Source organism: Cricetulus griseus, chromosome 3 (assembly GCF_003668045.3).
Source record: "Cricetulus griseus strain 17A/GY chromosome 3, alternate assembly CriGri-PICRH-1.0, whole genome shotgun sequence".
Classification (NCBI taxonomy): Eukaryota; Metazoa; Chordata; class Mammalia; order Rodentia; family Cricetidae; genus Cricetulus; species Cricetulus griseus.
Genome location: NC_048596.1, coordinates 52,851,602 through 52,875,062, shown reverse-complemented (window position 1 = coordinate 52,875,062; position 23,461 = coordinate 52,851,602). Strand labels below are relative to the sequence as shown.

Sequence of the window (23,461 nt, the reverse complement as noted above, 5' to 3'; positions counted from 1 at the left end):
CAGCCAAAGGATGGGCCAGTCACAGCAGGCTCTGGGGACTCTGGGTAACCCTGCTAGGAGAGGGGTCCTGAAGCAGGTCCTGAAGATACCTTGTCATGAGAGAACAGGCTTGGGGCCACCGCCTGGTGCCATGGCTCAGCTGGTGAAAGCTCTTACTGGTCAGGTCTGATGGCCTGAGTTTGTTCCCCAGATCCCACAGTGGAGGGGAGAACTGACTCCTGAATATCACCCTATGTTCTGCACACACACACATACACACACACACACACACACACACACACACACACACACACACACCACAAAATACACACATCACAACACACACACACACACACACACACATGCACACACCCCACAAAATACACACATCACAACACACACATCACAACACACATATCACAATGCACACATACATCATAACACACATCACAATACACACGTACATCACAGCATATACACATACATCACAACACACACATCACATACACATATCACAGCACACACACATCACAACACACAACACACACACACACACACAGTTGCTGGACACAGTGACACATATCTGTAAGTAGGTAGAAGCAGAAAGATTAGGTCATATATATGAATCTGGTCTATATAACAAGCTCCAGACTAGGGCTACATAAGCAAGTCTCTCTCTCTCTCTCTCTCTCTCTCTCTCTCTCTCTCTCTCTCTCTCTCTCTCTCACACACACACACACACACACACACCGAGAGGTAGTTCTGCAGTTTAAGATTATAATAAAGGCTTTGAAGCTCCCACCAGATCCTAGATGTTTTTTCTAAGGCGACCACTTGTCTCAATCTGTTTTCTGTTGCTGTAACACGAAGTTGGAGACTAGGCATTTGTAATGACAAGTTTACTTGGCTCACAGTTCTGGGGACTGAGAAGCCCAAGGGCACAGTGTCAGTTTCTGGGTAGGCTTTCGTGCTGTCCTAACATGAGGCAAACTGAAGGGCAGGCATTCCCACACAAAGGAGACAAGTTGGAGGGGTTGCCTCACTGTTTAACAGCCTGCTCTCCTGAGAGACCCTCTCATGAGCCTACCCCTGAACGAAAGACAGGGTCGGTGACGACCTAACTAACCACTGTTAAGGATCCCAGGTCCTGTCACTGCAGCAATGGCAGCCAAATTTCAACTTGAGTTTTGGTAGGTAGGCAAGGGGTGTGTTTGGAATCTTAGTACTCAGAAGCCTGAGGCAGGAAGATCACCATGAGTTTGAGGCCAGCCTGGGCTACATAGTGAGTCCTAGAGATGCCTGAGCTACAATATGAGACTGTTTCCAGAATAAAACAAGGGGCTAGAGACAGACCCTCAGTGGTTAAGAGTCTTACTGCTTTTGTGAAGGACTGAAGTTTGGTTCCCAGCGCCTATGTCCAGCAGCTCATGCCCTCCTGTAGCTCCAGCTCCAGGGACCCACTGTCCTTTTCTGGCCTCTGCAGGTACCCTTATGCACACATGGACATATACACACACACAGAGACACATAAGTCAAAATAAAATCTTTTCTTTTTTTTAAAGCAAAGCAAACAAAACCAACAGCTGTCAAAAACAAAACAACACAAAATGACTCTTCTAACTCAGGAGCTCCAGCTTGTAACCTAGGCCCCAGGAGCTAGCTTGCCTGTTCATCTTATCTGATGGCCATAGAACCAGTTCCAGGCAGGCCTGTAGGGCTGAAGGGTGGAAAAGACAGGCCCTGGGGTTCTTGACTGGGACTTCCATTATGTTCCCCCTCTGCTGTGGTCCTTGGGCCGGTTCCCCAGTTTCTGTAAGCCTCACCTGCTGGCTCAAAGCAGGATAGTAAAGGACCAGCTTCCTGGAGTGGCCATGAGACTTCAGGGACATTTGAAGCACTGGCTGCCTAGCACACTGTTGTAAGAGCTGGCTGGGTGTTTGTCTCCAGTAGAGGCTTTAGATTAAATTATTACAGTCTCCTCCAGGTTCTCTGCCTCCAGCTCCCTGTCCGTCCGAGAGGCTGGGGGTGGGGTGATCCAGAGAGTGATCTGACACTTTTAGGGTACAGGAGTCTGAGTGTATGTGCCTCCTGTTCCCTCCTGCAGGTCTCTTTAGGTGGCTAGGAAGGGTCTGTACAGAGGTCTGTAGCACATTACAGCTGGGCAGGGTCTTGACTGGGTCTCAAGCTCCTGGACTCGAGACAGAGGGTAGAGAGGCTAGACCCCAGGGACAAGGCTGTTAGCCATTCTCCTGAGTCTACTGTTAGGTGCAGGATGGAGGGGGACTGGGCAATAAATCCAGGACACCCCTTTCCAGACTGTGACTTCCATTTCCAATGAGGTTCCCTCTCCTTCGGTCCCCAGGCTCCATCTCTGTGAACAGCCGCAGCACGCCATTCTTGGCCACTGGAGAGAGTGAAGTCCTGGACCTGGAGAGTGAGCTGTACCTGGGTGGCCTTCCTGAGGGGGGCCGGGTGGACCTGCCACTGCCCCCTGAGGTGTGGACGGCTGCTCTCCGGGCTGGCTACGTGGGCTGTGTTCGAGACCTCTTCATAGATGGACGGAGTCGAGATCTCCGGGGCCTGGCGGAGGCACAGGGGGCTGTGGGTGTTGCTCCCTTCTGCTCTCGGGAGACATTGAAGCAGTGTGCTTCAGCACCCTGTCGAAACGGGGGCATCTGTCGAGAGGGCTGGAACCGGTTCGTCTGTGACTGCATCGGGACCGGCTTTCTGGGTCGGGTCTGTGAGAGAGGTGAGGCTGGGTTTGGTCTTAGGTGTCCTGTGTCAGAAGGACCCCACTTCCATCCCTGAGATCCATTCCTCTTGAGAGCGCCCCTCAGGCCAGCCTGGCTTTCTCCTAGTAACGGCTCCCTTGTTTTCTCTCTCTCTTCCCTTTCCACTTCTTCTCTGTTCTCCACTCTTGGGGCAGAGGCCACTGTCCTAAGCTATGATGGCTCCATGTACATGAAGATCATGCTGCCCAATGCCATGCACACAGAGGCAGAGGACGTGTCCCTGCGTTTCATGTCTCAGAGGGCCTATGGACTCATGATGGCCACCACCTCCAGGGAGTCAGCCGACACTCTACGCCTCGAGCTGGACGGGGGGCAGATGAAGCTCACCGTCAACCTTGGTAACCACCCCATCCCAGGCCTCCTGGCCTCTCCCTGGCCTGCCTCTGACCTACTCTCCCCTCTGTCTGGAGAAGCTGGTGGTGGCACCAGTTTGGAGATAGGTGGGGTATCTGAGTCCCCAAGGGCTGTGACTCCTCTGTCCAGGCCTCACAGCCTGAACCAATGTCCCTCAGGTCCGATGCTGAAGCCTGATAACCCAGAACACAGCCACACACACCTGTTGGAATGCATCTGCGTGTGATAACTGTCCTCTCAAGTCACTCCTATGGAGTGTTGGTAGCATCTGTCCTGCACACACAAGATGGCACAAACTCATTCTTGTCGGTTGGCACGTTCACTTGCTCATTCATGGGCTTATTCATTATGGAATTGCTTGTTGACACCTGCTAGGTACAAGCCCAAGCTCAGCTCAGCCCAGTGGCAGATATAAGGACCACAAACAGCTGGCCCCTGCATGCAGCCACCCTTAGCTGCTCCACTTAGATTAGAGCTATCTCTGGGATGCTGTGTGCAGGTTCCTGTGTGCACTCTGGACACAGGAACATGCTATCTCACACTTGTCTCTCAGCTTGTGTTCATGGCCATGTCTCATGTGAGTTCTGTAGGTGTTCTGGGAAGATACCAGCTTACCAGGCAGGCACTGTAGACCAGGCTGGCCTGAACTCACAGAGATCCACCTACTTTGCCTCCTGAGTGCTAAGATTAAAGGTGTGTACCATCATTCTTGGCCCAATTATGAAATTTTATGTTGATTTTGCCAACGTAACTAAGCTATTAATGACTGGGGAAGGTGCCTGTGTTAAACCCGGGCCTTAAAGTTTAGGGTTTTGGGTGGTAGTTGTCAGCCTGCTGGCTTTTTCCATCTTGTTATCTTTGCTGTGGCCCATGGGTGAGAACAGGGTCTAGCCTACATATTCCCTGTTGGTCTTCAGGGGCATAAAGGGCATGGTTAGGTTATCTATTAGGCCCTGGATTTTGTGGTCATGATGGAAAGAGAATGCAGAGTTACTCATTTGGTTGGTTTCTAAGGGACTTCTTGTGGGGGCCAGCTATGTGCTAGGTCAGGATCCAGAGCCAGGAGGCTGCCTCACAGATGGCAGTGCAGGGCACCCTCAGTGGAGAGGCCCCACAGTGTCCAGGCTGCTGACACAACTGTCCATGCCATACCAAGAAAGTGCCACACCCAAGGACCTGCCCTGTAGATGCCTTCAAGCCACAGAGGCTAAGCAGAGCACCATGAGTCTGGTCATAGGGGGAAGCAGGGCTCTCCAGATCACCAGAGCTTTGAGCTTTTAAACATTCTTCCGGATTCTCATCCTCACCTTGATCTCTGGAGCATTTCTGGGGTAGATCGTGGACTTTGGGGTGCCTTGTTTAGATACTTGTGTTGATTCCCTCATTGCTCACCTGGCCTTTGTACTCTTAGGCCAAGGATAGGCTGAGAGGCAGGAGTTGGGATGGGAGGCTCTTCGGGTGACCAGAACCTCACTTGGTCTGAGGCGGTACCTACATCTCTGTGATGACCTACAGTCACAGCTCGCTGAGTGGGTGGCAGATGAAAGCTCTGCCAGGGAACACAGCAGTCCTCCCTGCCCAACTATATTCCCTTGGCACTGTCCTAGAAGAGAGGTCCTGTCCAGGGCCCCATGAGTCATTCTGCCTTTCTCAGTCTACCTGGACTGGTTGCATGCATGTGGTCTCACAAGGCTAAGTGCTTGGCTCTGCTGTGGTGAGACTGAACAGGGGAAGCCTGGAGCCTTTGATCCTCAGAGAGAAGACAGATGCTCTGGCTTCCTTGGACAGTACTTGATTCCCTGGGAAGAAGCTGGAGTTTCTTTTGATGGGAGATGGCATCCTTGGCTAGGAAAACTGATCTTGGTGGGCCCCTGGGACCTAACCCTTGGGATCTAACCTCCTTCCTACAGGCTTGCCTTTCTGCCTGTGTCTCATGAATCCCAGTCAGTCAGAATAAGATCCAGAGAGATCTAGTCTGAATGTCCCAGAGTAATGACAGTCACCAGCCTGCACCCTATACCTCCCCATCTACAGAGACATGGGTGCTGAGAGCTAAACTCTAGCATAGGTCATGACAAAGCTGAGACCAAACACATCTGTCTGCAGATTCCTCAGAGGACACAGAGTTGTGTAAGTACCAAATATACTTCAGTGTGGCACCTTAGCCTGGGAGAGGGACCCAAGATGGAGCCAGGTGCAGGGGCCTGCTTCCACATAGAGTCTCCAGTCCAGTCCAGCCCTGAGTTCCTTATTTCTTATCCTGTGAACCACCCAGGGATGCTGGGCTCCAGATAGGCAGCAGCATGGAGGCTGTAGTTCTGTGCGGGACTCCTGCTAAGGAACAAGAGGTTTGGTCTCGATTTGTGGTCTTTGTCTGTAAGGAGGGAAGTCAGAGGTTCCAGGGGAGCCACACAGTTCAGCAGACTCCCAGGCAAGGACTCTCAGAGCAGTCCTGAAGAAGGATCAGAGGTACCAGGGGAGACACTGGAAGGAGAGGCTTCTGTGATGGCCTCTGTAGATGGGGAACCTGTTACTTAAGAGAGGGCCAGAAAGGCTCTGATATCTCCTTCCAGACAGAAGACCCAGTGGACTGGAGAGTGCCTCCCCCAGAAGTTCAACCACAGATCTTACCCCTGAGCAAGACACAATACCTAAGCAGGGGGTCTGGTCTCTGTTCCTAGGGATGCTAGTGTCTCCTGGATGCTTAGCCCTGTTGCAGTGTGGGCTGTTCTTTGCTGCTTACCCTAGGTCTGGCCTGTCCCCAGGAAGTGCCCATGGCATCTCCATGAAGGGCATAGTCTGGGCTTCAGTGGGGCCTGCTTCTTCAGACCCTGCCCACATTCCCTGCTTTTTATTCAGAAGCTGGTGGTGCCCAGAGATGCCCAACTCTGACATGGACACTCTGTCATTGGGCTCTTCTTCCTTAGTGTCCCCCCCGTCCTTCTCACATTTCCCCTTGCTCCTGAGTTTTCACTGGTTTTGCACTTTTAAGCCTTGTCCATGTTTTAAGTCATCAGGAATACACATGGCATGCCAGAGCCCTTTAGCTCCTGGGGCCATGGCTGGACCGTGAATGTATCTATAGGCTGGGAGCCTGAGTGAAGATGGCACCAGGGACAAGTGCAACCTCTCTGTGCAGAGCCTCTTGAGAGAAGAGAAGTGGCTGTGGGGTTGTTTTGTTTGTTTGTTTTCTCTGTGTAGCTTTGGAGACTGTCCTGGCTCTCCTTCTGTAGACCAGGCTGGCCTCAAATTCACAGAGATCCGCCTGTCTCTGCCTCCCTAGTGCTGGGATTAAAGGCATGCGCCACCACTGCCGGTGTGGCTGTGTGTTTTTGAAGCTCCTTGCATGGAGCTGGAAGCTGGATGATGTTTTCACCCCAACCTCCCCCTCAGAAGTGAGTTAGACCAAGCCAGGAGACCATGCTCTTTCCTTTCATCCCTCTCTCTATAGGCTGTTTTCTCCCCATCCATCCCATCCATGTTCACACAGCATGCCTGTCTTTGTGTCTGACATCAGTGTGCCCATCAATTCCTGCTCTGAGGCTCTGGCTGCTGACTAATAGGTTACTGGTTATCACTCTCTGAACAGCATTTTGGGGAATGTGTATGGAAGAGCTGCTTTCTCCAGTCTGCTCTCCCCGCTTTCCTTTGGGAGGGGCCTGCCCCCCCATACCCATCTTCAAGAGGCATCACTGCAGAGTAGGCTGGAATTTCACCTCTTCTCTGGACAGATGGACACCCTGACACTCCTAGTACACCCTGTCCTCCGGATGGGAAAGTCAAGCTCTTTGCTTGGACCTGCTCCCTTACAGGAGACTGACCTGCTCTTCCAGCCCCCTTTTTTCTTTTTTGGACCCTTCATTGGTGAAGACTCTGCTGGCTTGGAGAGAGAGCCCCTGGGACCTGACTCCAGGGCCTGGCACCCTCCCCCCTCATCCTGACCAGCCTCCTCCCCTCTGTTCCTGGCTCCTCCTCTTTTCTCTCTGCCCTACTCAACCTCCTTCTCCTCACTGTGACCCCTCACTCCCTCTTGTGTCTGTCCTTTGACCTGCTGCTGTTCCCTTGGTGCCCAGGCTGTGGCTCAGGGTCCCTGTTGCTCCCCCCACTCTGCTGTGGTTGATAACGCGTGTGGCGCTCAGCTGTACTGCCCGAGGAGCTCATGACCCTCAGAGCCACAGGGGGTATCTGTTCACTACCACTGCAGGAACCTTCCCTGGCCAACGGATGCCAGTTGCATCCGGGGCTGTCGGGCACATGGGTAGAACTTGTTGGCGGAGAGCCCACAGGAAGTCAGGGCATCACTTTTAAGCAGAGTTAGAGACTATTTCCAGAATGACCAGGACCATACCAGGGTACACCCTCACCCTGCCCTAGCCTCTCAGCACTGAGGAAGAGAAAGAGGTCCAGGCTCAGAGGGTTCTGCCCAAAGTCACACAGTAGGTGTCTGTAGGACTGAGGTGAGGATCCAGTGCCCCTCCCTAGCCCCAGGCAGTCCCATCACTCCAGCCTGGTCAGGCTTTGGGCTCATGAAGTGATATGGCACCCTAAAGGCATACTAGAGTTCAGATGACCCAGGGCTCTGTCCCTTTGAAAGGGCTGGCAGACTCCCACCAACCATTGATTAGAGGTCTTAGAGCCCTGGGATGTTGTATTTGTCTAAATCTGGGTTTTCTAACCATGGGATACCCTTCCAGACTTGAAACTGGGGGACAGCAATGCTAGGCCCGGGTAGGATTGGGGGCCTTTGCTTGCTAGTGACTTGCATTGGGCCTAGAAGTCACATTTTGCAGATTTTGGTGCCCCTATCTGAGGTCTTGGCTCCTCTTTAGGAAAATTGACAAAATATTAGTTTTTCAGGGTGGAGGAATACTTTGACCCCTAGTGGTAGCTTGGTGCCCCCAGGGCAGGGACAGATAGAAAGAAGGTTCCTGTAGGGGTGGTGCCAGCCTCTGGGGCTTTGGGAGGTATATGACCTTAGGAAGGGGGCCCTGGGACAGACCCCTCTTTTGAGCTCAAAGCTTGAGGAGTGACATGTCACACCTGAGCTCTAAGCAGGGTGTCATCCCAGAGCAGGGGATGCAGGGACCCTGGCCTTCCCTACCCATCTCCCTCCCAGGGATTGGATAGATATGGGGTCGGCCAAGCCTTCATCCCCTGGCAATCCCCTGTACGGCTGGGATTCCCGAGGTGCCCGTCTCCCTTAGACATGAGAGGCCTGGGCCCCTCAAAAAAGGGGAACACAAGCCCTCTTCCTACTACCTGACTGCCCTGCCTCTTGGCTTTGGGGAGGGTTGAAGCCCTCTTGGGGGCAGGAAGGACAAGGGTCCAACTGAGGAAGGGGAAAGGGCACCTGGGCACGCGTGGTCCCCAGAAAGTGGCCCTGGAGGGAAACCCTGCCTGCAGATACCCCCTCCCTGTGAAGGATGTAAAAAAAAAAAAAAACAAAAAACAAAACCAAAAAACCTTGTTTTGCCTTTTTTTCTCCCTCCCCCTCTGCCCACCCCATGGCCCCCCCAGACTGCCTGCGCGTCGGCTGCGCACCTAGTAAGTGGCTTCCCTCTTCTTCTACAGAGACCCGAGGGGTCTGGGAGGCTGGGCATTGGGTTTAGGGAGAAAGGGATGGAGGGAGGGGGAGGGGTAGTTTTATTACTGGCTTGTGAGGCGATTGGCCAGGTGTGTGGGGAGGGGAGCAGGCATGGGGCTGGGATGGGGAATTGTGGAGGGCACAATGGATAAAACGAAGCAGAACCAGGGAGAAGTAGTTGGTAAGGATATTTATGGATTCTGGGAAGGGGGGGGGGGGACAAGACACCTTGTCTCCCAAGTCAGCAGCAGGAGGCAGAAACGTGCAGCTAAATGACAACTGCTTCAAGAACACAAAGCCTGGAGACATAGTGATGCGTCTCCACCAATGACCACAAGGAGGCAGGCGAGGCACATGGGAAAGGCGACTTGGGCAAGCCTCAAAGTCTAAAATCTTTATTGCCTGAGTCTGCAGAGTTCCTGTCAAACTCAGGAATCAGAAGGAGAGCTGATGTCTCTGCCCCTGGGCTAGTGCTCAGTCTCAGAGTTTCTGCAAGGTGTGTCTTGTAGTCAGATCACCTAAAGAGTTATGGGCATGGAAGGCTCAAGTAGAGAGTTTGTGTGTTCAGTGTCCCTTGTTTTGTGTGGTCGTGGCACAGTGTGTGCACACACCTGAGGCCTTTTAAGGTCAGCACCCTGAGCCCCAGGCAGACTGAGCATTCAGGATCCAGGGGTGGCTCAGAGGTGCTACAAATCCCAGCAACATCTGACAGATGTGTGTGCTTGTCGACAACCCCACTGTCAATAAATGGTCACAGTTTCCAAGAAACAGAACGAGTCTGTGGCCTTGCAGGCTCGTTGAGTGCTGTGAAGGGACAGCAGTTCCAGGGTGTAGAGTTAAACTGGAGTGTACAGAGAAGTGACAGCTCCCACTGAGCTGGTTGTGGATGTGGAGGGGAGCTGTAGGTGCCCCTCCTTTGGGGGGTGTGGTGTTGGGAGTGTTAGGTTTGAGAACTCAGCTGCTAGTGTCACACAATATAGGTCCTTAGGAGACAAGGGAAAGGCGTGTCTGTTAAGGGCCACCGTTCACGCCATATTCTATACAAATGGAATCCTTTGCAGTCACACAAAGTGACAGGGCTGGATGGATTAGGTTTGTGACCCCAGGTGTAAGGTGTCCCCGCATGCACTCCAGGTGTGAGGCGAGGAACAGTCACACTGACATGTGGTCGAAGTTGAGCGTACACATGTGCAGGTGGGCTCGTTGTGCCTGGCTGATGACTGAAGCTGTCTGTGACCGCGTGTCAGTGCCGTGCTCACTCCCCCCTTGGTGCTGCAGGTAAAGGCCCTGAGACACTGTTTGCGGGGCACAAGCTCAACGACAATGAGTGGCACACAGTGAGGGTGGTACGTCGTGGCAAGAGCCTGCAGCTGTCTGTGGACAACGTGACTGTGGAGGGTAGGTGGCCTGGACCCAGGGTGGTGGACGTATTTCTAGTGACCTGTGCTTGGTTTGTAACCACTGCCTGGGTTGTTACTTCTAGGGAAGTCATTATGATGGGTCTGGGCCCAGGGACCATTTCAGCTCCCAACAGGCAGCATCTTCGTGGAAGTTTGTTTGTCCTTCACTGACTCCTGTAGCTTCTCCCAGAGTGGTGGGATGTTAGCACTGGCCCAGGACATCTACTGATGTTGCTTGCTATGGCCCTGTGTCAAGGAGATGGTGTTTCTGGGAACACAAGACCCCATGCCAGAGGTGACCCTGTGTTTGTGCACTAAGTTCCTCTCCCTCACACTGGTCTTATGTCCTGAGCAGGACAGATGGCAGGAGCCCACACTCGTCTGGAGTTCCACAACATTGAGACTGGCATCATGACAGAGCGGCGGTTCATCTCTGTGGTACCCTCCAACTTCATCGGGCACCTGAGTGGGCTGGTGTTCAACGGTCAGCCCTACATGGACCAGTGCAAAGACGGGGACATCACCTATTGCGAGCTTAATGCTCGTTTTGGTCTGCGTGCCATTGTGGCTGATCCTGTCACCTTCAAGAGTCGCAGCAGCTACCTGGCGTTGGCTACCCTCCAAGCCTATGCTTCCATGCACCTCTTCTTCCAGTTCAAGACCACAGCCCCTGATGGGCTTCTGCTGTTCAACTCAGGCAACGGCAATGACTTCATTGTCATCGAGCTGGTCAAGGGGTGAGGGGCTGGGCATTGTGGTGATGTCCTCTTGCTGGTCCAGATACAGTTCCCTGGCCATTGGGAATGTTCAAGGCACCCAGACCTCAGGTCAAGGATTCACATCCCTAGTCATCAGCCAGGAGGGTTCCTCCTCAGCCAAGGTGGAGAAGCCGAACCCTGCTTCCAGGCTGCTGGTTCCTCAGCTGCTTCCTTGCTAGGGTCCCCAGTTACACCCTTCTCTGGCCCCTGGCCTCTCTGTGGCAGAAGTAAGCCCAGTCATTCTCTTGCCCCGGAAGATTGCACCCCCAAGCAGCTCAGACTCTGCTTCTGGGTGACCCCAACTATATCACCCAAACTCCCCCCTCTGTCTAGTCCTCTTGGGTATCAAGAGCAAGTGCGTCCGTGAACTCCCTGGGATAAGACTTCATGTCATAACCTTTGTTCCTTCCTGTGGGATCTCTTCCTCCAATCCTCTGTCCCAGGCCCCTAGTTCTCTGCCAGCAGTAGCGCCTCCTCTCCTGGCATCTCAGCGGTCCCCACCTGATCTACTGTTTCCTCCCTACTGTGGGGCAGGTACATCCACTACGTGTTTGACCTGGGGAATGGCCCATCCTTGATGAAGGGAAACTCAGACAAACCGGTCAATGACAACCAATGGCACAACGTGGTGGTGTCCAGGGACCCCGGCAATGTGCACACATTGAAGATCGACTCCCGCACTGTCACCCAGCATTCCAATGGTGCCCGAAATCTGGATCTCAAAGGTGGGGCTGGAGCCTCTGGAGAAGGCCAGCCCTAACCCAGCTCCCCTTCTCCAGCAAGATCACCCCCACCCCCTTGACCCACTGCAAGGGGTCAAGGCTGCTTCTCCTCCTTCTCCCCAACCCTCTTTCCTGTTCTACACTGTGTCTGGCTGATGTTTCTCACCTGGGTCTCACTGGGCTCTGTGAAGCCCCCTTACATAGAGCACTGGGCAAACCATTTCCCACTAGGGTCCCACCTTCTTCAGTGACTCAACAGCAGTCATTGAGTGGACATTGCTAGACCCCAGAGTAGGTGGCTGAGAGGAAGAGGAGGAGGAGAGAAGTAGAAAGGCATAGGAAGAGAAGGGGGGGGGAAGGAGATGGCAGACTGGACATTGGAACAGGACACGTGAGGCCTGCAGCAGATCCAGAGCCAGCTGGGATCCATGGGGCCTCTGGGCACTGCCTACAGCATCCCTTAGCTCTGCAGGGCCCCGTGTGTGTCCATGTGACCCGAAATGTCAAAACTTGGGGAAGATCTTCAGAGACTAGTGAATTCACTTCCTGAATCCCCCAGACACACTAGCTTGCACGGCATTGCTGTGAATTCTCTTTGCTCCCAGGAGAGGGCGGTGTGGTACAGAGAATCGGCCGTGGCAGCCGACCCAGGAACTAGACTTCAGTTAAGATGGTCAGGACTTCCCTTGTAGGAGAATTAGAGTTCATGTGGGAAATTAGGTATCTCTAAGGAAGACTTCTTTCCAGAGTTTCCCAGTTGTCAGGAGGACTTTGGAGGAGAGAAGACTGCTGAGTGGGGAAAGACCTGCAGTTCTGGGAAGGAGAGAGCGGGGGTGGAAGGGATGTAAGGCTGTGCATCCATGAAAGGCCCTGATTATGGGCCGGAACTGGAATCCAATGTGTGGGAGAGCATGGAGTGGGTCCCTCCAGCTGCCCCGGCCCCAGCCCTGCCATAGGCGTCTGGGCTTCTGAGGGAGAGGAGCAGACAGATGGCAAAGGGAAGGGAAGAGGAATCTGCAGGTCGTTGTATCTGGTAGGGATACCATGAGCCTTTCAGATGTCTGGGAGGATCCGGTGGTGGGAGGCCAGCATCCTGGGAGGGGAGTAAGGACCACAGTGGAGGGTGTTGACAGCATTCCCTTTGCAGGGGAGTTGTACATCGGTGGCCTGAGCAAGAATATGTTCAGCAACCTGCCCAAGTTGGTGGCCTCTCGGGATGGCTTTCAGGGCTGCCTGGCCTCTGTGGACCTCAATGGGCGCCTCCCAGACCTCATTGCTGATGCCCTGCACCGCATAGGGCAGGTGGAGAGGGGCTGTGATGGTGAGTACGGGGCAGGGCTAGCTGTGGCCCTGAAGCTTCTCGGGTCTTGCAGAAGCCTGTCCCATGAACTCTGGGACAAGGAGGACAGGCAAGGGATGAGTCACATACTGTCCTTGTTGTCCTCCACCCTGGCCCAAACCTAGCAGTCTTTGAGTGTCCTTGTTCCTATCCCACCCCAGCACTGTGTTCAGTGTCTGGCCCTTTTAGTCTTGTGGACCAAGGGCAGAGGCTCTGTGCCTTGCTGTGGAACTTCTGCAGCCCCTGGGGATGTGGTTGAGCAGAGGGCATTTCTCGTTTCTGCTCTTTCCAGGCCCCAGCACCACCTGCACCGAAGAGTCTTGTGCCAACCAGGGCGTCTGCTTGCAGCAGTGGGATGGCTTTACCTGTGACTGTACCATGACTTCCTATGGAGGCCCTGTCTGTAATGACCGTGAGTGCCTGCAGGGCTGGTTCCTGGGAGTTCCCACCCCTATTCCCAGCCACAGGAACTGCCTGGGAGGGAGGAAAGAGGGGTTTTGCTTCCTTCTGTTCCATCATTACAGAGACTACAGGGGCTAGTGGTTGCTGCCCCTCACTGCTGCCTGAGTCTCTGGAGCCATCTATTTATTGTCAGGTGGCCTGTCCTGGTTCCTTAGACATAGGCCCTGCTGTTCCCTCTTTATCCTCCCAACTCAAGAATCCCAGCTGCAGGTTGTCCTTTTGAGCCACAAGGTCAGTCCCTAGTGCCCTCCCTTGCATATTGTTGAGGCCCCTCCCCAGAGATAGCAGCTTTGGCAGCATTTTCCAGTCCCCAGTGGTTGGTGGCCATCAGCTGGTTAGCGCTTGGCAGAGGGAGGACAGCTGGGTCAGACATGGGGGTATAGGGGTGTGTGGAGGCTTTGACCTTTCTGATGACTGGGGATGGGGTGTGTAGATAAGCAAAGTGACATCAGAAAAGACCCCCCCCCATACATACACAGGAGGATAAAGCTGCCCTGCTTTTCAAAGACAAAGTGGAAGTGAGCCAACAGGGCCTGGAGATGCGTAGAGGTAGTTACAGCAGGCTTAGGTGAGACCTCCTGCCCGTCTCCTCGCCACTCATCTGGATCTGCATCATCCGCTAGGAGTCCTGAGCCGTCCCAGGGGATGAGGCTCTTGGGTGGCTGTTGGTTTTCCCTTTGGTAAAATGTCCCAGCCCCTCTCCCTGCCACCCACTGCCTTGCATTTCCTGGTTATCAGGTGTGGCCATCTGTCCCAGCTCTGTCCCCCAGGAGTTTCATCTGACCCATTTGTCCTGTGTGCCTCCCTAACTCCCAGCCAGCTCAGGACCACCTCAGCCCTGCTGTGTGTTCTACTTGGTTTTAGTTGGCACAGACCTGATCACCCTAACCCTCCCCACTGACAGTTTGATGCCACCTGCAAAGCCCTCCCATTCAATCCTTCACCAACCTTCCAGTCACAGGGGGTCAGTGGTTGAGTTCTGCTAGAACCTGGGGTCCCTTGACTCTGATGGTTACTCCTACTGTACATGGGATTCTGGGAATGGCAGTGATACCCATGTTGGTTTGTCTTGCTCAGGATATAGGGAATCTGGGCTAAGTATGGCTGCTCATGTTCACTACTGGGCTTCAGGAAAGGGCCTAGAGCTGGAGGCAGAGCTGTGTCTAGAGAATTGCTCCTCCTTTGGGCAATTAGGGAATGTTCTCTAGGTTTTAGGTTTGTAGACAAAAGGACTCCAGAGCTGAGGGGCCAGCCTCACACTTTGAAGTGGAAGTGTTGTCATTCCAAGCCCCTGACTGTGTATCTGGTGGTATTGCCTGAGCAAAGCTGTGGGACTAAAGGAAAGGTGGGAGTGGCCGGGCGATGGTGGCGCACGCCTTTAATCTCAGCACTCAGGAGGCAGAGGCAGGCGGGTCTCTGTGAGTTCGAGGCCAGCCTGGTCTACAGAGTGAGTTCGAGGCCAGCCTCCAAACCAATGCAGAGAAACCCTGTCTTGAAAAACCAAAAACCAAAACAAACCAAACCAAAAAAATAAAAAACCCACTCCCCCCAAAAAAAAACACAAAAAAAGAAAAAGTGGGTGAAGCCTGGAGCACCCAGAGGGCTCGGTGCTGTTCTGAAGTAGCCAGTGCTGGTTGGAAACTGGGTGGGATGTCAGTCATGCTCCCTTCTCTTGGGGCCTCTCCTCTGTCTGGATGTTCATGCTAGCTCCATGTCTGCTTCTTGGAGCCCTGTACAAATGTACACCACGACACAGAAATGAACAAAGAGATTATGGGCAAGGTGGCAGGGCAGAATCGGCCCTCTGAGGGTGTTCCAAGCTGTCTGGACGGAGCCAGACTAGGAGGAAGAGAGGCCTGACCTTCAGGATAACCTCTTCCTGCCTTTTACCTCAGTTTCTCCATCTGTGTTATGAGGGGCTTGAGGGAGCTCTCAAGAGTCAACTCTGGCAGACCAAGAAAAAAGATCAGTTGGAGAAGGAGGTAGAGAGCATGGAAACAGGACTATTCAACGAGAGAAGAGAGGAGAGCAATGTGCACACCGATGCCCCTGGGCTCCTGCTGTCTGAGGCAGTTTCTTGCCTTTCCCAGGCTGTTAGTCTCTCACCATGGCTGCTTCTCCACCTCTCCTCATGCCTGTAACTTCTATTGATCTCTTGCGCACCTCCACTCTCTCTTCTTCCTTACCCTCTGTGTCTATTTCTCTCCCCAACACCCTCAGCACCACTCTCTCCAATTCCCACTCACCAATATTGATTGGCCTGTAGGCGGTTTCCCTTCCTCTCCTCTCACCACCACCAGCTCCTCCCTCTCTCCCCTCTGGGGCCATAAATTTTCTGCCTGCTTGGAGCTGTGTCAGTCTGGACTCTAGAGCCAGGGGCCCAAGGATGGGAGAGAGTGGGCAGATGGATAGGACCTCATGGAAACCCACCCTATTCTCTCTCCCCTCTTGTGGGGCTATGCACCACTTGACGCCTCCTCTTGGGTACACCCAAGGTTGGTCTCCACTTTCGAAGGGTGTGGGTGTGTGTCGATGCTCCCTCACCCCATCTAGCAAGGTGGGGAGGTGCTGTCCTGAGTACGCTCTCTCTCTCCTCTCTCCTCTCTCTCTCTCTCTCTCTCTCTCTCTCTGAAAAACAGAGTCTCAATATGTACCCCAGGCTGGACTCTACTTGTGGCAGTTTTTTCTGCATCAGCCCAACAAGTGTTGGGATTCTAGACATTAGACCCCAACCTGGCTTGTCTTGGGTCTTGACTGTACCCATGAGCTCAGAGATCACCATGACAATTTTGCACCAAAATGGGATCTGGAATCAATAAATAGGAGCCATTTTCCCTGCCCACTCCTCTTCTAGTCACCTTTCCTTTCTGCTCCCTTGCCCCTTGTCCTCAGTTCAGGGTCCCCTGTGCATCCTTCCCTTTTCCTCATCTGCCTCCTGCACTGCACCCTCCTGCTTGTCCAAGCAGGATGATGTGAGTGCGAAGGCTGCATCCAAATGGGAGGAAGGGATTTTTATCTGCGTGTATCTCTGGGGCCATGACAAACACTTCCAAACCCACCCCCAAGTTTGGAGAGCAGAGATCCCAGTGTAAGGGTATAAGGATGCTTCCTAAGAGAGAAATGGTTTCTTCAGCTGGATGTCAAGGGACCCACAAGGTTTTGTCCTTCCCAACAACTGTCTTGGAGAACCCTGGGGAGGTAGGGGCTGAGACTAGGGGACTGAGAAGTGGGGAAGGGAGGAGGAAAGGAGAAGGGCCTTGTGTAGGGGTAGGTAAACACCTTGGCAGGTGTGTGTGTGTGTGTGTGTGTGTGTGTGTGTGTGTGTGGAGAGAGAGAGAGAGAGAGAGAGAGAGAGAGAGAGAGAGAGAGAGAGAGAGACTATCCAGTGCCTTTGGATACGTTGTTTTTAGGAGTATGGATGATTGTCTCTGAGGGTGAGTTTCAAGGGGTTGGGAGTGTGTGTTGGCCTTCCATCGCCTATAATCAAACATGTATGTGTATCTGTGCACATATGCCTCTGTAAGCATCTGGGATGCCAGTATCTGATCACACACATGCACAAATGTCTCAACTGTGTGCCTTCCGGCACACTGGTGCCTATAGGGACGCGTGGGTGTTTTCATACCCGAGCTTGTCCACAGCCCAGCGTGCACATGTGTTCCAAGGGGTGCCGAAGAGGGCTGTGGCCACATCTCTGCGTGCTGGACCAGCAAGCACTTTTGGGGCTCGTCCAGATGGGGGAGGGGAGGGGAGGGGAGGAGGAAGAGAGCTGCTTCTCTTGCAAGCCTCAGTCCTGTTCAATTATTCAGCAGGGCCCCTTCTCCAGGAGGGGGGGTGGCAGTGGTGGTGATGGTGATGGTGGAAAGCGCGCTCCCGAGAGCGGGGGAGGGGTGGGGCGCGTGCATAGGAGAGGCGAGCGCCGAGCGGGCTAACCAGGTGCCACGCCGCGGAGCTGCCCAGCGCCGCCCGCAGATCGGGAGCCGCTCGGGTCCCTACGCCCTGCCCCCCCCTCCTCCTGCGCCTTCCCTCCCCTCCCTTCCTTCCCTCTGTCCCTCCCTCCCTTCCTCTGTCCCTCCCTCCCTCTCCCTTCCAGCCCTCTCAGCCTCTGCAGCAACACTCCGCTGCCTCCATCTCTCCGCCGGAATCTCGCAGGCTCGCGCCTTTCCTCTGCTTGGCCCCGCTCCCCTCTTCTCCTCTCCCCTCCTCTCCTCTCCCCTCACCCCCCATCACCCGGATTTGCTTCCCTCCCCCTCCTCCCTCCCCCCTCCCCCGGCCGCTCCCTCCTTCCTTCCCTGGCCTCCGTCGGGCGGCAGCGGCGCCGAGTCGGTTCCGCGGTGCTCGCGCTTTCGGGGGAGCCGGGCCTCGGTTCCTTCTGCGCACCCCATCTCCCGCCCCGCTGGGTTTTTCTGCAGGATTTCCCTGCCGTCCCCTCCCCAGCACCATGCCCCCACCCGCTGGCCGCTGACGGTCCTCTGCGCCGGCCCGGCCCCAGCCTGAGGGGGGACCCCTAGCCGCCCGCGATGGACCCAGGCGCCCCGGACCTTGGCCTTCCCGCTGCGCGCACCCCGGATTCCCCGGCGGGATCCAGTTGATTTGCTTGGCTCCGGACTGAGGCTCCGGCTCTGGTTTTCCTTCGCTTCATCCCTCCCCCCCTCCCGAAGCTAGCCGCCGGAGGGGGGCTTCGCGGGGCCGCGCAGCCCCGCGTCCCCGCCCCCGGCCATGGGGCTGTGAGGTGGCCGCCCCCGGGCCGAGATGCCCCCCGGGGGAAGCGGGCAGGGGGGGTGCCCGCGCCCCCCCCCGCCCTGGCCGGGCCCCTGCCGCCGCCGCCGCCGCCGCCGCCGTTGCTGCCGCTTCTGCTGGGGCTGCTGCTGCTGCTGGGGGCGACCGAGGGGGCCCGGGTCTCGTCCAGCCTCAGCACCACCCACCACGTCCACCACTTCCACAGCAAGCACGGCACCGTGCCCATCGCCATCAACCGCATGCCCTTCCTCACCCGCAGCGGGCACGGTAAGTGGCGCCCAGGCGCCAGCGGACTGGCCCAGGGGTCTCGGGTGCACCGCCCAGGCTCCGGGAGCCCCAGGGCCGCACCCCGACAGTACGCTCCCTCGTGGAGCTGGGCTTTGCGGTGGAGCCCCTTCCCCTCCCATCTCCAGCTCCCATCGTGCCAGCCCCACCCTCACCTCCATCTCTCCATGCCTCTCGCTCACCCTCATCCCCTTCCTCACCGCTTCCTAGCTTCACCTGTACCCCCCTTCTCCCCGTGTGCTTTTGTTAGCCTCTTCCTCTCCCGGAGCCCCATCACCTGCCTGCCCTTTCATCCTTTCCACGCGTCCTCCTTGAATCCCTCTTCCCTATCACCTCCGTTCATCTGTCTCACCTCCACCTCTGCCTCACCCTCACCTTCCCGTGGCTGGGCTGTTACCTCCTTCCTTCCACCTCTGTCCTTTCCCACCACCTCTCAAACAATCCCTCAGGCTAACGTCCCATCATCTGCACCCCCTCGGCCCCCCATCTTTGGGAACTACTCACCCTCATTCCTCATCTCTGCTCTGCTTCTGCTGGTGACCCTCAGTATGTCACCCCTGGAGCCTCGTCCCTCTGTGCTCTCACCTCCAGTGTCAGCCCTGTAACCATCCACTCATTTTCATTGCTACCCCAGCCCCTGGTAACCTTCCCCTTCCTTCTTAAACAGAGCCGGTTACTTTCCACTCTGGCTCTCATCACTTCTCATTTCCACACTTTCCCGGGTCAAGTCTCAGGCCTTCCTTCCTTCATGTCTGAGACCCTTCCCCCAGGATTCTCAGTCGGCCATCTCTTCCCAACTCTGTGCCTGTCGCCTGTCTCTGTCCCTCAGACTCCATGAGCCTGTGCCCCACAACATCTATGTTGGGTGCCCCGTTTCCTGCCCCACCTGCACGCGTAGTAGCTTTTGTTCCCGGCCCCTTCGCATTCCATCACCTCCCATTAGTTTATTTATTACTTCCCTGCTCCGTCCTGCACCCCAGCTGCCACCTCTCCCCCAGCAGCCCCATGTCTGTGCCTCTCCTTCCACATTGTGCCTGCTGGGCCCCCATCTCCTCATCACCTTTCACTTGGGGCTCCCTTCTCAGCCTCCAGCACTTCCTGTGTCTGAAGCCTGATAACTTCCACTTGTGGACACTCTCTCCATCTCTGTCCCCTGTCACCTGGGCACTCTGGCCCTCCATGCTCTGTCACATTGGCTCCTGACTCACTGCCTCTCACTGCCTTCATTAGTTCCCCCACTGTGCAGCGTGACCTCCCTTCTGAGTCCTTCCAACCCATCTGCTCTCATTCTTGGCTCCTCATTTCTGACTGCCCTTCACCTTTCATGTCCAGCTCCGTTTTTGTTCCTCTGTCACCTTCTTCACCCACACTGCTGTCCTGTCCCATCCATTCCCCTCGCTGCCGCCCATTTCTGCATGGTATGTGCTTCCCACAATTGTTCTTCCTCATCTCTGTGTCCCCATGTCATATCCGGTCTCTCAACTCCCCCACCCCACCCCAATATGCCACTACTTTGTTTCATCCATTCCCCAGGAGTAGTCTCTTCAGACTGCACCTGTGTTCCTTCATAGTCTCTCCTCTCTAGTCCCTGTCTCAGCTGCCATCCCTGCCCCATGCATTACTCCCCAGTTTCTCTTCTCCTGTAACCTCAGCCCCACACCATGCTCCTGCTCTCAGCTCTGCTTCCCCAGGATCTCTCTGCCCTCTTCATTTGCCCCCTGTCCTCCTCATTGTTCTCTTCTGGCTTTCCTCAGGCCCAGTGTTGCTTCCAAAGGCTCAGACAGAACATGGTCATTCTAGGCAACAATGAGAGGCACAAAGAGTGAGCTAGGAAGGGTTGGGCTCAATGGAGGGGTGCCCTGTGTGGTGAGGAGGAGTAGGTATGGAAGAGGAGAGTGAAAGAGAGAAGTGCTGGCCCAGGAATGACGGGCAGGTGGGGAAGAGGGCCCAGGAGCTGGCAAGGAGCAGGAGCCAGGCAGAGGGAGGGAACAGGAATGCAGGTTTTTCTGGATTGTGTAGGATGCTTTATCCCTCTACAGTTCTAGATCTCCCAGAAGGTTCTTGTCACAGCCCCTGATGCTCCAGGGATACAGGTCAAGATAACAGGAATCTGAAAGAACTATATCATGTTGGCATGAGCATTGCCTTGGGGTGTCTTCCCAGAGTAGGAGGAGTAGAGGATGAGATGGAGGGTGGCCTGGGACAGTGATGGAGGCAGTAGGGAGGCTGTGAGGGATTCGGGGAGGAAGGAAGGGGCTAAGGGAAGCTAGAAGAGGAAGAAGCATGCTGTCATGACTGATCCCATCTCTGTTCACATTACCTATGGGGAAGATGAGAGAAGCAGCTTCCCTTGGGACTCCTCTAAGGGTTGAAGGCAGGTTTCCTCCTGCTCCAAGGTTCCCTAGTGTGAGGACATCTCTCTTCATGGACACCTTATTCTCTGCTTCTCCACTGAGTCTCTCCTTGCCTTTCCTCCCTCCTCACCGCTTCCCCACTGTCCCTCCCATCCCCCCACCACTCTTGTTACATAATGTCCCTACCCACCTGCCAAACACCATTGACACTTCTGCACCTGATGTCACTGTGGGATATGGGGTGACCACTGGGACCTAAAATGGATGAAGGAGATGACACCTTTCTGGTCTTGAACCCCTTTGTCCAAGTCCTGGCTTCTGAATCCTTGATGAGGTCTCAGTTCCTTCCTGGTTCCCCTGGGAGCCAGCAAAGACTCAGTCCCAGCTCATTTCTGGATCCGTAGCTTCCAGCATAAAGGGACTATCATGTGTGTTGGTTCTGGGGATGGGCATGTCAACTGGGATCTCTGACTGAATGGTGTATGGCCAAGAATTAAGTTAAAAGTTGAGGAGGTATGTAGATCAAGAGAGAGTTGAGTTCAGGGGTCTGGGCCTGTGCAGAAGCTCCACCCCCTGGTTGTAGTGGTTCTCCTGGGAATATTTGTTGGTGGCAGAAAGCACCTAAGATAGAGGCGTTTCTGGGTTACACAGGAGCCCTGACCATTTTACATCTTCCAGAAGGCTTTTGTTATAGCTTCTGATGCTACTGGGGCACTGACAGACAGAGCGGCTGCACATGTATTTTAGCCCTGGGGCATGACTACATGGGTGGTTTTTATTCGGAATAACCGATGTGAGTCTGGGTTCCCTAACCATTGTTAATGGTTGGTTGCTTTCTCACTAGAATGTAGGTGTGTGTGTGTGTGTGTGTGTGTGTGTGTGTGTGTGTGTGTGGTGTTGACTATATGATCATTTCTAGTACTTTATGGCTCTGTGGATTTCTGGGTCTAGGATGCATTGAGAAAACTATGTTGGATGAGGGCAGAAGGTGCCAATCTTGAACCTGATTAGAAACTCTCTTGCCGTGGGCTTCAGCGGTGTGTAATGGTTAGCATGCTATGCACAGTCAGCTTCCCATTTCCCAGCGTGGAAAAGAACAACTGGTCTACAACAGCCTTGGGCAATACTGGGGCTTACTTTAGGCACCTTTGCTTCTCAAGTCCTTGCTGGATGCGGTCAAGAGTTATAGACGTGGAGTGTTGTCTTGGCACTAAGGCTGCCGTGCCTTCTTGGGGGAGTACGGGGCAGGGCCAGGGACAGTTTGCTTGCCTGGTCGAGCCGCTGCGTGAAGCGCCTCCCGAGCGTGGCCGGAGGGGCGGGACTTGGCAGAAGCCCCGCCTCTCGCACCCGACCTCCTCCTTAAGCCAAGCCCTCTGTCCCCGCCCGTGCGGAAATCGTGGTGCTGGGGAGAGAAATGTCTCCCCGGGGTAATTACTGCAGCCCCAGCCCAATAAACCATTCATCCTTCCCCTCTCCTGCCCAAGAAGTGTCTCTCCAACCTGGTTCCCCCCACAGTATAATAAACGCCCTTCGGCTTTAACAGGTCCGCCCAGCACAGTAAACTGTCTGCAGTATGGGAACAGCTGGATCATAAATCCCGGGGGAGGCCGGGGCTGGGGAGCGCGGGGGCGGGGGCTGGGACTCGGGCGCCCATCCGCCCCTGCCCCTCGCCGGCCCCTGCCCTTGGCCGCCCGCGGAGGCCTGCCTTTGTGCGTTTACCGCCATGTTTCCCCGGCTGCCGCGACTCTGTCACCGGTGGGGTCTGCCTCTCCCGGCTGGGGCTTTGTGTGCAGTTGGGTGCCTCTGTTACAGTGCTCCCAGGGAGGAATAGAAGTATGCTGGTTCTACTAATAATCCCACAGATACACTAACTTTAAGATTGTGGGGCGTCGCCGCCTGCGGTCATACTAGCGTGGTGTGTGGTCTCATGGGTCTAGGTTGCTGCGTTCACTGGAGCTGTGTTCTGGACCATGGCTATCGCCATCTCGCTCTCTCGCTCGCTCGCAGCTGTGGAAGCTGTGGTGCAGTGCTCTTACCCCCAGTCAGTGACGTGGCCTCTTCAGACCTTCACAGTCTCTACACATGCTGAGATCGAGTGAGCGCGCGGCTTGGGCGGAGAGCGGTATCAGAGAGCGACTTAAGCCTTGAGATCTTTTGCTCTAACTGCTTGGTTCTCGCTCTCTTTCTCCACTTTCACGCCTCTACACTCGTGACTGACTGAATATATCTTGATGGAGCAGTGCTTTGAGGATCTTCTCAGCTCTTGCTTTGTCCATTAAATGGAAAGGCAAAGGCTCTCTGTGGCCAAGCCATGAGCATACTCTATAGTCGAGTGCTTCGGGGTTCTTGGCCATGCAGCCTTTGTTGTCTTTGACCCCTGAGTGTTTTTTTACTTTACTTCTTTATTTCCAGTTTTAAAAGATAATGTCTTAAGAGTGCTCTTGAACCTTCATTCTGACTTTCTGGACATTTTTAAAAAGTTTTATCAAATAAAATATTCATCATTGTAATCCAATGTAGGACCCATGATGGATGTGTTATTTTTTTCCTTCAAGAGGTAAAGCTCATTTGTATGGAATAATTAATGGTAAGGATCTTTATGGCTTGTTATATTTTCAATGCGTACATAAGAATATTTGAATATCTATGCACAGAGAAAGCATACAGGAGAAGTAATACCAAGGCACGGGTG

General features: G+C 54.5%; 1 protein-coding gene across 11 annotated transcripts in view; it reads left to right on the top strand.

The window, feature by feature from the left end:
• The window catches only part of Nrxn2 (neurexin 2), a 103,611-nt gene that overhangs the window by 51,393 nt on the left and 28,757 nt on the right, over positions 1 to 23,461 (top strand). For 8 of the 11 annotated variants that reach the window (XM_035442013.1, XM_035442014.1, XM_027408476.2 and 5 more), the window contains 8 exons: positions 2,342 to 2,728; positions 2,906 to 3,109; positions 8,643 to 8,669; positions 9,988 to 10,107; positions 10,465 to 10,846; positions 11,402 to 11,592; positions 12,737 to 12,910; positions 13,221 to 13,340. In XM_035442013.1, coding sequence (XP_035297904.1) covers positions 2,342 to 2,728; positions 2,906 to 3,109; positions 8,643 to 8,669; positions 9,988 to 10,107; positions 10,465 to 10,846; positions 11,402 to 11,592; positions 12,737 to 12,910; positions 13,221 to 13,340 — 1,605 coding nt within the window. Of the gene's footprint in view, positions 1 to 2,341; positions 2,729 to 2,905; positions 3,110 to 8,642; positions 8,670 to 9,978; positions 10,108 to 10,464; positions 10,847 to 11,401; positions 11,593 to 12,736; positions 12,911 to 13,193; positions 13,341 to 23,461 lie in introns of all 11 variants that reach the window. The other 3 variants (XM_035442008.1, XM_035442015.1, XM_035442011.1) reach the window with 3 other exon arrangements.